Source organism: Photinus pyralis, unplaced genomic scaffold, assembly GCF_008802855.1.
Source record: "Photinus pyralis isolate 1611_PpyrPB1 unplaced genomic scaffold, Ppyr1.3 Ppyr1.4_LG4, whole genome shotgun sequence".
Classification (NCBI taxonomy): domain Eukaryota; kingdom Metazoa; phylum Arthropoda; class Insecta; order Coleoptera; family Lampyridae; genus Photinus; species Photinus pyralis.
In genome coordinates, this window is record NW_022170511.1 from 31938983 (window position 1) to 31955003 (window position 16021).

Genomic DNA, 16021 nt, shown 5'->3' on the forward strand with positions numbered 1-16021 from the left:
AAAAAAGTGAATTTTAACAATATCTAATTCCTGGGGAATACTGGGGTATACAGGGTGTAACAGGTATGAAAAAAATGATGCAGTAGAGGAGCCAAAACACTGTGTAGATATGTGAATATCACAACACCGTCTCCGACTGGATTATTTTTTCACAATTACTGGGACGTTTAATTCAAGGGCGGTATTTAATAAAATTGCAATTTAAAATGAAATAGTTATGTAATTGTTGGTTTATTAACGTTAATAGCCAATTAAAATTGACATGTGCTATAGAAATAGGTCAAAATCAATTTCAAAATACACCTCTACAGGTACGGCATTATTTTTTTTAGTGCAAATCCAAAGATACAAGAACAAAAAGTAAAATGCGCTTGGTGGTGAGCCCGATTTACTGTTTCCATTTCTTACCCGATAAACTTTGGTTTCCATACTTTAATCGGAAGGCATACAACAAAAGGCAATTTGGTCCTTTATCTTGATTGATCTTGCATTTTCCATTTTTTCAACGCTTAAAAGTGTCTTTTAACCCGATTTTAGTGTCCCATTAACATCATTAGTTTAACGTCAAGTGAAAATTAAATTTGTATATAATTGTATACAGAAAGTGTAATGCAAATTGCTAGTTAAATAGTGTCTTTCAATTTTGTAGATACAATACCTAGCAATTAGAAAATCTTAAGTTATTTTCCTAGCGCTAGCAAACATTGCGGTCCTGTGTAGGTAATTATAAATAATTAAACCACTAAATATACACATTTTAATTTTTAATAATTATTATGTAATAATTTCGACGGTTACTGGCAGAGACATCATTCGTATTGTTTATGTAATTGCAAAATAAAATACGAGTTTGAGACAATGAAATGGATGCAGTAAACGCATAAAAGTCCCTGACGCAACACCATTAATTCCTATCATAAGGGTCCTTGAGTGAAACAATTTTCCAACGTGCTAAAAAATAAGTTCTATTCTAAATGTAACGGAAGTGAGCAACAAAAGGCAAATTAAATATAAGTATAAACAATCAATAGGTATGCATAGAGCATCGATTTGTTACCATTGTGATTAGTTGTCAGTTACAAGAGACGAGCGCATGACTGTCCAATGGTTTTATAATAAAATTTTGCCGGTAACATCATCAGTATGTAAATTTGAATATAGTGATCAAGAGTGACATTATTACATTAAAGAAATGGAGAATGGGACCGTTACGGAAAACGGACAAGTTTATAGTGTTACAAGTAAGCCCTTTTCTTATTTTTTTAATTATACCTGTTAATGCTACCTTTTAGGTAAAAATACGCCAACCACCTCTAGTCTGCACAACTTTGTAGGAGTAAAATCTAGATCTGCTGTGTAAGTTTTAAAAGTCCCTTTCAACACCGATTTCCAATTTTACAGTAGATATACACTTAGAAGTAGTTTCACGCGTGCATAGATACTCAATTAAGCGTTTCGTGCTAAAAGTACCACTAAATTGTTAATTCGATGTTATTTATTTATAATTCATTTTAAACGTTTTCCGATAGCTACTTCTAATAAACAAAAACCGTTTAGCGCTTTTAAAAATGAATTTATCCGGGGGTCACTTTATATTTTGGTAACAATATGTTTGCGTGTGCTTTTGTTAGTGATAATTATATAACGAAAATATTACTGATGTTTCAGATACAAGAAGAAAGATATTTACAAACGACTATCCATTGTGCTAGCAGTGCTTCTTGTAATTCTATTTATTGCCTTTATTGTCGCCTTAGCTGAATGTAAGTATATAAAATACATATTTCCAAATCACTTCGAGAAAATAATACCGTAAGGCACCACAACTAACCTTGCAAAAGGTTCAATTATATGCAAATACATTCATTCAAGATAGTAATTATACGTCCAATTAACGTCTACATACTCCTAACGACAATAATAAGTCGCAAATATATGTGCAAAATCTCCTACCTTTCAAACGTAAATGAATAATGTAAGATATCCAATGATCGGCACAACACCGGACGTAAGACTAAAAAACTAATAATAATGATATAGAGAAAAACCCCTACTTCTGCAACATGTAGGTAGTTATCAACATCAGTACCGGTACCAACACGCCAACATTTTCTGTGGTGTGACAGTGAGAGGGAAGCCTGTTAAGACAGACCGCAGGATTGTTCTAGTATTGACGAAGACTAATAGATTAAATTGCCTTTTTTTGGTACACTTTCTATTGTAATGTGTTTTAAAATTTCAGACATTAGAGCATCGAGAATGTCTGCCAAACTGTGCGTATCAGAAGAATGCCTTCGTTCCGCGGCAAATCTAAAGCTGTCGATGGATTTTAGTGTCAATCCCTGCGACGATTTCTACAAATTTACCTGCGGGCGCTGGTCGACCGAGCACCCCAACCACGGCTGGTACCCTCACTTTTCCAGTTTTGAAACTGCAGACGAAAAAGTAGCCATATCAGTAATGGAGTTTTTAAACTCAAACATCTCGAGCAGTTACCCATTACCTGTAAGACAAGCGAAAGACTTATATGTGTCTTGCATGGATACAGGTCAGGTTTTCTCCCTTACACCGCTATCTAACTTATTGCTCTACAGATACCTTAGACAGGCTGGGTTATACTGGAATAATTAAATACTTGCAAAAAGTACACTTACCCCTTATTCCGAGTTTCTTCAACGAGACCGAACGCGCCAACTTCAAATTCGATTGGATCAAAGTTGAGGTCGCGCTAAAGAAGGTGCTTGCGATGGACAACTTTATTGGATTGCTAGTTGATGCGGATATCTACAACCGAAGCCGAAATGTTATTTATATGGGGGCACCCGATTCTCCGTGTCCGTTACCAAGGTAAGGGCGCGATATCTAAGAGTAAAAAGGTGTCAGTTCGCTTTTTCAGTCCATTTAAGTCGGCAATTAAAGAGAAGTCTACAAAAAAGCGTGACGCGGAGAAAAATGTAGAGAAAGAAAAACGAAAAGCCGAAGCGTACAAGAGAATTGTTAAAGAGGTGATTAAGCGTTTCTCTTTAAACGTTTCGAGTACAGTTCCCAATAAAGTTTTAATGGACGAGGCAGCTAACGTAATTTGGAATATGACTGCAGATTTAACAGAGGTAATCGCTGCAACCACTGGGCCAGTTGGTCAAAAACTTCATTTCAGCTCGCCGACATTAATTCGACAAATAGCGACTTGCAGTTTTACAAATTTAAAATTGACGAACTGCAGAAATTAAGTGATGCTTACGTGGCGAAAAATAATTTGTCTTCCAAAGTGTCGTGGAGACGATATGTAACGTTAATGTTCGAAAATGTCCCCAACGTTACACTGGAGTTAAACTCCACAGATTATATTTACGTTCCTTTGGAAGAAGTAAATTATTTGCCAGAAGTTGCAGCTTATCTTTCGAGCGTTTCCGATCTGTATCTAGAGCTGTATATGTGGTGGATCACGGCATATTCTATGATCTTGAGCACCACAACTGAAATGACCGATTTAGTTCAAAGGGAATCTGAACAGATTGTAAGCTCAACGGTTTCCAGATCAAGGTAAGCGATTGCATTCATTTTAATTGTTTTAAACATGAGATGGGTTTCATGTAAAAGCATTTCTGCGTATGTTTTTATCTCAATGCTATTTTCTATAGTACAGTCAATAAATTGTGCAACATACAATGTCAAACAACATGTAATTACAGGACAAAAGACGAAAAATGCCTAGAAATACATACAACTTTTCTAATACAATGCAAAAGAAAGACAAATTGGTACAGGAACGCCTTACTTGTCACAATTTACCGTTTGTGTAATGATTTATTGATTTTACTTTCGATAAAAAGAAATACATAATGAAAGTACTAAAATTATTCTGCATATTTTTTGTATTAAACCATTTACTTTTAACGTCAATAATTTCTATCATTCATGGCACTATAGTACTCAGGTAGGTTTACTAAATTAAACAACCCCTTGGGTACTTTATAGAAATCAAGCAAAAACAGTGAAGAGAAGCTACTCTGAAATCATTCATAAAAACTGGGAGAATCCCTTAGTTGGTTTTGTTGAATTAAGCCCGCGTTATGTTTACAATCTACACACTCGGGATTTGAAAGTGTTCATCAGCAGAACAACAATTTGTCCGAAACAAAATCCTGGACGGGTATTGTTGTTATTATTCCTCTCTTGTTTTGGGCCCTCAACAGGCATGCGCCCAATTACAGAGTGACCCGCATAATGCTATTTATTTATGGTTGTTATAGCAGAATTTATCACTTTTTAGTTGAAACTACTTGATAAATAGCTATTTGTGTATTAAGAGCGCAAAATGATATATTGTCGATTGAAAGAGACAGTTGACGCGCGACGAAGGAGCGCGGCAATCTCTTGAAATCAACAATCAATTTGCGCTCGAATTACACACAAGATTTTTTCTACAATCGAGCAGTTCACATATTTCCAGAAATTTAAATTTTTCACTCAAATCATATTAATCTTATCTTATGCCCAAATGAAAGATGTCATTTACTCGTTGTCATTGGATACTCTGAGCAATGCATATTTGATTTATAGTTAATAATTGGGAGAGCGAGCGTTTTTTCTATTTTGTCGCTTATAAGCGACAAAGTGACATTCCTCGAAAAAGATTACGTTTGCGTTGTCAAATACGAGCGCAAATGCCTACTTTGGATATCGATTGTAGAAATAGTACATTATATATCAAGGTAGAGAAGTCCACTATTATTGCCTGAGCACCAAGATTACATCTCGAGGCGCTTGCGGAGGGGTGTAAGGTGCGAAGGCAATAATAGACTTCTCTACCGTGGTATATATACTATTTTTTTCACTACTAGCACTTGAAATCCTCTAAATTAACATATTATATTGATAGAGAGTTAACGGTTGGACAGAATTGTTTGTTTCTTAATTTAACATGTCAATCAAGTACGTGGAAGTACAAGTCAAACAGGCCGTATTTTGTTCTGTCATTGAGATTTTTCAAAGAGTAATTTCGTTCGAATTTTTTCAAAATATGATAATTTTAGGTATGTAATTTCTCTGGAAATTGCGAATGGTGGCAATTTTTCGTTTTAGAGAACTTGTCTAAACGTTCATTGAGCAAAATTTCGGGTTGTGTTTTCTGAAAGTGACAGCGTGACAGTTCTCATTATTGACTACTAGTTAATAATAAAAAATTATTAACCACTTTGAACAAATGCCGAGAAAGCCTACTTTACAAGTGGAAAAAAGGTTAATAATCATGTCATCAGACGCTAGTAGTGAAAAAAATTATTAATACTTAGGGGAGATGTTGCAATTCAAATCTGTTTGGAATGCTTTTACACGATAGAATGAGAATAAAGCTTAAGAGCGTTTCCTTGGAAGCTGAACCCTTCTGAACGTGAATGTTTCGTGCAGTAAGTTCCTAGCGAGTATTTCGGCGAGGCTGAATCTTCTATGGGCGCGAGTCTTCTGTGGAACAGTCTTCCGGAAACAGAATAGATGTGAATCTTCCGCATTAGGGACAATTATTCTGGGGGCTAGTTTTCGAAAGCGAATTTACCAGGAAGGATGGAAGTTTCCTACAATTTATCGGGGGTAAATACACAAGAGCTTGATTTTTAGTTGGATAATTTAAATTTTACACGAAAATTTTGTTGCACTGGAAAAAACTAGAGGTAATCAAAAGTGTGTTACCTTATGCTTTTGATCGAGAATTTTTTCCAGGAGGCAACAAAATTTGAGTGAATTAAAAATAAAATTATCCTGATTTAAAACCAAGATCGAGTGTATTTTAGGGAGATTAATATAAGACTGTAAATTTCACAACTACTACATATTTTACGCATTCCTACACGCATTTTTATCGCCGATAAAAAGCTACCTAGCTTTTAATCACTTAAAAAATCATCTGATTGGTTAGAATTTGAAACAATCACCAAGCTGATTGGTCGTATATTAGTGAAGTGTGTTAATCAGTTCAAAATCTATTTTTGTACTCTGTGGGCTAAATCAACGTGTTTCGTCATTCATTTAAGGGACTCCCCGGTGGGAGAAAAACGCGACGCGGAAAAATAAGTGACAGTATACCACTGAATTGTCAAACATAATTTAATGATTAATGGTTATCTTTATTACCATTTTGATTCTTGTACCATATTATACACTTACATATGAAATTTTCCATATATTTTTAGCGCATTTCTACAAAAATAAACAAATGCGCTATTATGGCCACTTTGTTCGTCCGTCTGTCCGTCCGTCCGTTCCTACGGCCGTTCGATCACTACTAGTTCTTTATCTTAAGACCTTTTTTTGCTATTTGGTTCGTTATGTTGTCGAGGTTTGCACCAAGGAATGAATTTTTCTGTGCCGCTTACGAAAAAAGTTATTATATGGTAAAAAGGCAATTGTTTCATATAATATACAGCAATAATATACATGTAATAACCAAACCAAATAATTTGTTTTCCGCATGCGCAATCCGATCCGACTACAAACACGTAAAACAAGTATTACCATACCCAGACCCACATTCATAGCCTTTTTGACAGCTTATTTTTTAGCTTACATTGCCAATTCACGAACTCCGATCTACAAATTTGATAGAGTCCACCTGCAAAATCGTAATCATGGTCCATTAGTCAACGTATTTATAAGAAAAATGTGAAAAAAAATTTGGAGGTGCCCAAGGTCTCCAAAAATCCTCAACCTTGTGTTACTTCTTTAATTTTTTGCAGATCGTTGAAAACGTAGCCGGTATTAGTTTCTTCAACTCGTTTTGTTCTTCCCCTCCCCGCCCCCTCACATCCAGGTGACTTTGAGGTCATTTTCGAGTTCAAATTTCAAAATGAAAACCGTCACCGTTCTCTTACAACATGAGTTCCATTCCAACTTTTCGCCAAAAACCATCACAAAAAACTAAGTATTGGATTGTTACGACAGAAATACTAACAAAAATTTGAACAGGCTCCCCAGGTGGCTAAACCGATTGTTTTATTTCTATTGGCTACCTTTGTGGCGTTGCGAGCATGAATATGAATTATTTATGTTGCAACCAAACGGGCCAATATAAGCACAGGAATGGTTAAAATTAGATATCTGCGCAACTAAAAGCGCGAAATGAAAAGGTTGGTTTGTTAAATTTCAAAAATTAGACTACGTAATACCAGTTAATTGTCTGTTACTAATTTGCTGTTGACGTTGTATGTAAAAAAAAAGACCACAAACCAACAGTAGCACTTTACGAAGGTAGTCTTTTCATCTTAAAATGTTATAATATAAAAGTACTGGCTTGTTACAGTTTAATGGTTACATGGTTTAACTGGCCGTTAATATCCTTGTAAATAATTATTGACACAATTGTCAAATTTAATGCGCCGTAACAAATCTTTTTTTTGTGTTAGCAAATGATGTTAGTGGAGTAAGTAGCTAATTATAGTCCAAAATATATACTAGAAAAATTTTGTTTACTTTTTACTTGACATAGAGAGGCCCGTTTACTTCTAATTACACTGAATACGCAAATGTGAATCGCCAAAGTGAAATCAAATAAGGATTATAAAACGAAATGCTATTTTATCAAAAAAAATGTGTTACAGATATACACGAGAAATTGAAAGTAGATTTAATTACTGTAGTTGCCATACAATATAAGAAAGTAAATGTCGACTGCATATGATCTATTATTAGGATATTAGAAATTAATTGAACTTATTCTACGGTACCTACATAGGTACTTAAAAAATGACATATTTTAATGTATCTACATACACATTTTTGTGATCCTCTATAACACCGGAAGGAATAGTGAAAGGAGAAATTGTAGGTGGACCACCGCCTCGTCGATTGTGTTTCCCACATCAATAGCTGGACCGAGACGATCATTTTTACTAATTTGTATATGATTCTTTCAGATCATTAGATTGCGCATCTCTAGTCATAAATTTTATGGGCGTTGCTGTAAGCTATGGAATTGTGGACAAAACGTTCATGAGCAGCACTAAACCAAAGGTTTGTACTACGTCCCTGGAAATGTAGACAAGTAATTCAACAATTTAGGTTGACATCATGCTGAATGACATTAAATCTGCGTTTACCGAAAGAGTTCAACAATTAAGCTGGATGGATAAAGATACCAAGCACGCCACGTTAGAAAAATCGAAGGAAATGGTCAGCTTCATTGGCTTTCCTGAATGGTTAATGGATGAGGAGGTTCTCGAAGAGTATTACGCTAATGTAAGAATCATTTCGCTAAACACTTAATACATATATGGATGTTTGTCGCAGATTACAATGCGCAATGACACATTCTTGGAGAACATGATGTCTATGGTAACTCAGTTCACCCCAACAGAGTTAGAGTCGCTTAGGGATGAGACTGAAAGAACATGGAAAACTGATCCTACCACAGTTAACGCCTACAATTACTTTTCGGATAATTCGATTAGTGAGTGTTTCGGTTTTCTAATCAAAATAAAAAGCAAATCAAATTTCAGCTGTACCAATCGCAATTCTGACGCACCCATTTTATCATTTAGGCCTAGAGTAAGTGCGCTAGCTTTAATCTTAATCTGTACGATTCTTTGCAGAGTTCTAAATTATGGCGCAATTGGAAGTATACTGGGTCACGAGCTGACACACGGTTTTGATAATATAGGTAATATGCCGTTGAATACGTAAATTCTGCACCATAGTAGTATGAAAGAGTTATAAACAAACGATATTTGACCTTTCATGATGCAATTTACAAGCTTTAGACGAATAGGTTTCATAACAATAATACACCCCTAAACGGATCTAAAAAAGCGACAGAGCACTTGGATGTGACCCTACGGGGTCATTGGAATTGCCAATAGGCTTGTTACGTGCGATTGTAGGTCCACTGTGCCCAGCTGAATTTGACCTCTTTGGCCTCAAATTCGGCAAACCAAAATGGTGGTCAAACTCTTGCCTTTAATTCCGATTTTTCGTTATAACTGAGGGTAATTTGATGAAATAAATCAAAATAATAAAGCACATTCTGAGAATTCGAAATCACATGATACATTTTAATTTCCCTCAATTGTTTTTAGTGTACAGGGTGTTGCAAATGTTTATGAATTAAATTCATAATTTCGTCACGAAGGACGTCACCTCCGATAGAGTGCAAGATGACTTGTTGACCTAGGAGGCCTAGGCAAGGCTTTAGTTACTGATTCAGCATACCCGAATTATGGTAAAAACACCGGATGTCCACGTTCCCCTCACAAATACCAACAACTTCGTATACACGGCGTTCTTTTTAAATTTCTTGCCCTGTTAGTTGTTTCCTGCGGTCTTCTCTCCGATTTTGGAGTGTATTCCAAGACGGGTCGGGTCCTTTCTTAAACTATAAATTGACCTTTTTGAAGATTCTATGTATACCTGACGCGCATTTCCACATCTATCCACCACGTGTGGTTGTTATGTTGTAATCCCTTGAAAACACTTAATATCATAGTATTGTCGCTGGCTGAGCAGTATAATCCTGCATTGTTTAATTTTTAAGGAAGAAGATTTGATAAATTTGGAAACTACAAGCAATGGTGGAGTAATACGACGATTGAGACGTTCGAGAATAAATCACAGTGTTTCATAAAACAGTACGGAAACTTTACACTCTCCTCCATTGAACAAAAGGTGGACGGTCAACGTACGCTAGGTGAAAATTTGGCGGATAACGGAGGACTGCACCACGCCTATCTAGCCTACAAAAATGTGGTCAAGAAAATGGGCGAAGAACCCAAACTGCCCGGATTTCAGGCTTTCTCAAACATGCAGTTGTTCTTTATTGCTTATGGAAGCGTATGTATCTTTGTATTAAGGATTGACCTTATCAACCTGTATCCTAGATATGGTGCGAATCTATTGATCCCGAATCGTTAAAATCTCAACTGGAGAATGACGAACATTGCCCCAGTTCCTTACGGGTCATCGGAACGTTACAAAATTCGCATGAATTCTCTGAAGCTTTTAAATGTCCTCTTGGTAGTAATATGAATCCAAACAAGGAGCGGTGTCGAATATGGTGATTCCCACTTTCTTCGGTTCGTAATCGACTTATTACGCTTACAAAAGTTACTATAGCAATATAGCATAAGCAAGTGAAATTTTTTCACGTTTCCTTTTAGGAAGTAATTGGTGCCTTCGCACATTTAAGGACATTTTTTTGCAATTTGCTACACTGTACCTTGCGTGTTATTACACTTTTTATAAATAAACTAGGAAAAACTATTGAAGTTTGTTTACTGTACCAAAATTAATTAATAACTGATAATTAATTGATTGATAATTAATAATAATTAATATTATATTAATAGTTTAATATTACTAATAATTAATCATCTTCCATATTTTGTTCAAACAGCAATAATAAAGAAAATAGAGTTTATTAAATTTTTATCGTATTTACAATAAATGAATGTTACAATTAAAAATAACAACACTAGAGTTCCATACTAGCATATCACAATATAATGATGAATGACAAAATGAAAATTCGTGGACCGTGCAGGATGATTATTTCGTTTAAAGCAGTTAGTGTTTTCCGAACGAAATACTTGAGTAACTAGATGCGCCACCTCCGTGACCACCGTATCCTCCTGAAGAAGACTGGCTACCTCCAAAACTACTGCCGCCGTGACCGCCTCCATACCCACCAAGTGAGATTAGGCCTCCTTGTCCACCGGAAAAGCCACCATGGCCGCCGCCGAGAGAGATGCTTTCGCTAATTCCATGTCCACTTCCAATGGATATGGCACCATGACTGCCACCATATCCCCCTCCAAATCCACCATGCCCTCCGCCAATTCCACCGAATCCTCCTCCAATTCCACCGAATCCTCCTCCAATTCCACCGCCAAAACCACCAGCTCCCCCACCAATACCTCCACCAATACCTCCGGCACCTCCTCCAATTCCACCGGCTCCTCCACCGACAATTACAGGTTGTGCAACTGGTACAACAATAGGTTGAGGAATTCTAACTGGAACTGGTTGTGGAACGGTCACTGGGTAGGGCTGTGGTACTGGTACACCGACAGGTTGAGCGACTGGGTATGGAACAGCTTGAGGAACGGCTACTGGTACAGGTCGCGCTACAGTCACTGGAACTGGTCTGGGAACTACGACAGGTTGCGGTACAGGTACTTCAACTTGGACGGGTCGTGGTACAGCAACTGGGTAAGGTTGTGCTACAGGCACGGGCACTGGTCGATTTACTGTTACTGGAACTGGCTGTGGTACTGGCACTGGGACAGCTTGGTTAATTGTGGTTATAGTGGCTCCTCCTGATCCGCCACCCAATCCTCCGCCGAACCCGCCTCCAAAACCACCTCCCAATCCACCTCCGATGCCACTTCCCAATCCACCTCCGATACCACCTCCGTATCCACCACTATAACCACCATATCCACCGCCATATCCGCCACCATATCCGCCACCATATCCGCCACTAAATCCACCTCCTAATGAGTGACCGCCACTAAATCCCCCATGTCCTCCGCTTCCCAGTGATATCGATGCGCCTCCAGAGTGGCCACCATAACCGATATCTCCACCACTGATAAGTCCACGCTTTTCTTTCTCACATTTGCTTACAGTAATTGTTGCTAGTATAAGGGCCGAAATCTGAAATATGGAAGTTGACACTACGTTCGACTGAAATTGTTTAGTAGGCTTACCACTAAAGGCTTCATGTCTGCGTGTGGAAGAGGATGAAAGTCAAATGATGTTGTTACCCCTTTAAAATTGTGTTTTTATACACAAAGAATATGGTGAGGGTTATTATGATTTACTTTCACTGGGCGGGTGCATCTCGCGATTCTATACGTTCACATAAGTTATCGCATCGGTGCTCGTATAGTTTTGCGAACTGTAACACCTTCATTTGTCAAATTCTTTCTTATTGTATACCGATTTAATAATACTTGCGTGTCCATAAGTTAAATAATTAAATTACTCCTATTTAATTTCAGGGAATTTTTTGTTGTGTATTAAATTGCATTATTTCTCATATTTGTTCCTAAAAGTCATCAACCGTGAAAGTTTTTACAATATTTAGCAACGTAAAATTTAGCCTATAAATGTTGTAATTAGTTTTAACTGCACCAAAAAGGAACCTTTGTTTAAAACTTATTCGTCCGTTTAGAAAAAAGTATAACGTGCTGATCGAGTTGCATATTTTGCAAGTTTAATTGATGCTTTTTTAATGTAATTTAGGTTAATCTCCTAATTGAAGTGCAAATAGTATACTACACATCTGTAATTGCTGGATTGCAACTTCCAAAGGCTAATTGTTGCGTATGAATGTATTTTTTGCGAGCGATAGGTTATGGGCGTTCGTAAAAAATTAACCAGTTTACAACTTCGTGTAACGGGCTTAGGCGACTTCTTTGGAGCGGCATGTGAATGAATCACCATTTTACCAATTTAATCCAATGAAGTAAAAAACTTGCTACAGATTCTAGATATTCTTTACTTTTACTTTCTTAATTAGGGTATCGGACGAACATTTTCTGTTGTTAATACTTCAACTTCAAGCAGCTTCTAAAATGTCGAACCACGCCAGGTCGGTGTCCTAATGCTAATTCTTGTGAATATATCAATTATCGCAGCTGACAAAATTCCACTTTCAGCCTGCATATTTGTTAATTATTTCTAATATATTATGATGTTTTACAGCCTTAGGATTTGAATTAATTAAGCCAATAGTTAGAAATTAGTAATTTGAATAGGCTTATTTAAAAGGACTCTTCTGTACCTTTCTCATTGGCTCACTGTTTTTAAATAACGTGAGAATATGTACAATTTTCATTACTTTTGAGTAATTGTTAGACCTGAAGTTCTTAATTTCGATCTTTGTCAAATTTCTAATTAAAGCAATCGTGATAAAGGACAAATTGCATGTGTATCACATCTCCAATAAACATAATTATGCGTCGTCGTATATTATAGTGCAATCAGAACTTTATAAAAAAGCTTCATTACAAAGCTTTGAAGCATTTACAAAAGATTACGTTGGTTTAAATCGAGAAGTCTTTCAATTTGTACTATCGAAGTATCGACTGAAAGTAGCCACTCCTAAACGGAGTGTGTAAAGTTGCCTACGTTATTGTGAAATAAAGCAAATTTATTGAAAGAAAAGACGAAATTTGACACATCCACTACCTATACTTGTCCTTGTCGTCTCTATAACCATCGACTAATGGATTTTTATTGTAGTAAATAAATTCACTTCATTCATATATTATACGGGGGAAAATTATAATTTATATCATGGTTTATAGTTATTTTCAATGCGATGCCCTAATTTTTATTCATTTTTTTTAAATCCTACGCAAACTTTAGAGTAAGTTTGGTGTAAGAGAACCTATAAATCGCACGGGTTTTGATTTATTTGAGCTTTTTCGAAATTTTGTGAAAGAGCTCTCCTTCACAAAGTAAATTCCCTTTTGTAACATAGATTCTATTATTAATTCTATTAATTTCAGTAATTGTTGAAATAAAAAATAAATGCAGTTCTGTCATAACCATTAATAATTAAATTTGATGTTTAACAATGGGCATATACATTCCATAGAAGTGCATAGGAAAGTGTTGCTTATATTATTTCTCACATTCTTCATAAATCGCTATCAACTAAATGTCAGTTTCGTTCCTAGATCTGAACCCCACAACGTTAAAAACTTGTACAGAACAACCTATATTGTGCTCAATAATGTTTGCACTCTTAGAATTACTTAGGTACTTGCAATGTGTGCGTCTACATAAAATAAACTATTAAAATATACATATACCTACATACATGGCCTATAGGCCATGCCTACATATACCTTCAATCATTACTATGGAACAAATTAGGCAAGAACATTTACACGATGTGCAGTAAAAGTGAGAAACGTTCACTTTGTAGAAACAATTATTGAGTAGCAACATTTTTACTTCTCCCTTAAATATACATTCATTTTGAATAGTTTTCGGATCACTGAAAACTTATTAAAGCATTTTACACCGCCATAATTTGGTGACTAGGTACAAAGGTAATTTTTTTACTTTTGAAGATTTCACGACACGATGTTCTCCCACTAAAATAAGACAAAATAAATATGGCTTACGCGCTACCAATAGTTAAGTCTACCATCAACAGGAAATGTTAGTCAAGTCAACCCTTACCAACGGGATTCTTAAACCACCAGTAGCAGATCACACGATACCCCCAGGACAAAACTGCGTTTAACAGGAGCTATATAAAAACTACTAAATCGAAAGAATACAGCGTTATCTCAAAGATTTATCACAGTCAGAAGCAACAAACAGAATATTCCTTATGGAAAGCTACAAAAAAAGTTCACAGGGAGAACGGGATTTAGTATCTACCATACTTCTCAGGCAAGCAGGTAACCAGATACATTAAAACAGAACTAAACTCTAAAAAACCCCAAGTATGTTTATTTTAATACATGCAAAAATTCGTAAGGGAATGCCACTAATACAATAAAACTTTTAACAGCGGTCTACAATGCTACCTTCAGATTAGCAATGGAAACTGGCAGAAATCATCCTTATGCCAAAACCTGGTAAAGCATTAGAAGATGTATCATCATACCGGCACATGAGCTTAGTATCCCTTACTTATGTCAAAACTACTTATTCATAAAATAAAACCAATCATTGAAGACTGCCCCCAACGATCAAACCATTGACCATAAGCCCATAAGCATACCAGGGCTTCCCTTTAATACCAGTCCTTATTGGGAATAGGAATAAGAACAGTGTCTAGTTTAATGTGACCACTAAGATATGCGCAAAATCGTTGATCGATCTCTGCAGAATAACAATGTTGCGTAAACCATGTGTACCTTTGCTTCCCGTAATATAAACAGGTTTATTTGTAAAAAAAGTGCAAACTGTGTGAAAAACTGCTCGGCAATTGTAAACTACGGGAAGTAGTACGGGGTACTGATATCTAGCGTAGTAGTAAAAGGTTACTAGTTCACGAGGAAGTAAAAATTTATATGGAAACACTGCGTTACACAATATTGTTGTTTGTAAATGCTGGACTTACGTAGATCCTGTCCGTTCGATCGTGCCTTTCTAGTCCATCGAGCAACAGCCAAATTTATTTACCGAATCGGCGGGATTTTGTATAAAGGTGTACTGACGTAAAGATAATATCAGGCAGATGGTGTTATTATATGAGGAATGCTGATCGAAAGCGACAATACTTATAAATTTTATTTGCAACGTGAAAAGAAAACAAGTATGTATTGCTTCTGTCATCCTTTAAATTGCCGATGGATCAAACTTTTGCACTTGAACTTTCTTTTTCCAAATTAAAATAATTTGTCCATAATTCAACAGTTAACACTCTGGTATAACTTTGATTGCAACCATCCGTATTATTACGAATCTTAGGCGTTATTATAGTAAAATGGGCTAAATTTAATCCGGAGATTATCACACAGATTGGAATGAGATACGGGATATTAATGAGAATTCGGTATCGGGGAGAAAGCGGAAAATGACATCCCATAAAAATGTATACCCAATTAAATTAGGTAACGTTTAAGAAAATACGCCATAAATTTAAACTCTTCCTGCTTCATTATGTCTTTTTTTCTGTAACAAGTTTTAAAAGAAAATTCTTTTATTAATTCATATGTTTAGTAATAAATTAATCATCAATAATGTATACGTTACAACATTTAAAGAGGCGTGACTAGGTTTTAATAATAACCTGAACCGCTCATTAAAATGGTAAATACAATACTTACCATTAGAATAACTTGAAGGGAGGAAATAGATCACCAATATGGGCAGTTTTCAGACTGCACCCCTCATTGTAAATTCTTCATATCTAAAAACACACCCTATCCATCCCTATTTCCCTATTTATCGTTGAGGACCCCTAATTCTCAACTAACAACGTTAAATTTATAATGCATGAATTGAGCCAGCTTAATTAATTAATGTTTAAAATATACTCAAAGCAATTATACTAATCGGCAGC

General features: G+C 36.0%; 2 protein-coding genes across 4 annotated transcripts; one reads left to right on the forward strand and one right to left on the reverse strand.

Moving 5' to 3' along the window:
• Positions 1-870: 870 nt before the first annotated feature.
• Positions 871-10256, forward strand: LOC116169348 (endothelin-converting enzyme homolog). Of its 3 annotated transcripts, none has more exons than XM_031485420.1 (15): positions 872-1031; positions 1070-1241; positions 1293-1356; positions 1669-1763; positions 2243-2548; positions 2595-2847; positions 2897-3110; positions 3158-3543; positions 7908-8004; positions 8053-8229; positions 8281-8440; positions 8490-8538; positions 8583-8650; positions 9521-9816; positions 9864-10256. In XM_031485420.1, the coding sequence occupies exons 2-15, from the start codon at positions 1193-1195 to the stop codon at positions 10041-10043; spliced, it is 2394 nt and encodes a 797-aa protein (XP_031341280.1). In that variant the 5' UTR covers positions 872-1031; positions 1070-1192; the 3' UTR covers positions 10044-10256. The 3 variants fall into 3 exon arrangements, with proteins under 3 accessions (XP_031341279.1, XP_031341280.1, XP_031341281.1); XM_031485421.1 differs by having other exon boundaries at positions 1077-1241; XM_031485419.1 differs by having other exon boundaries at positions 871-1241.
• A 217-nt stretch (positions 10257-10473) lies between these two features.
• LOC116169623 (glycine-rich cell wall structural protein-like) lies at positions 10474-11820 on the reverse strand. Its single transcript, XM_031485766.1, has 2 exons — positions 11694-11820; positions 10474-11640 (listed from the first exon to the last, which is right to left on the reverse strand). Exons 1-2 carry the CDS (start codon positions 11706-11708, stop codon positions 10549-10551), a joined length of 1107 nt encoding a protein of 368 aa, XP_031341626.1. The 5' UTR covers positions 11709-11820; the 3' UTR covers positions 10474-10548.
• Positions 11821-16021: the final 4201 nt, after the last annotated feature.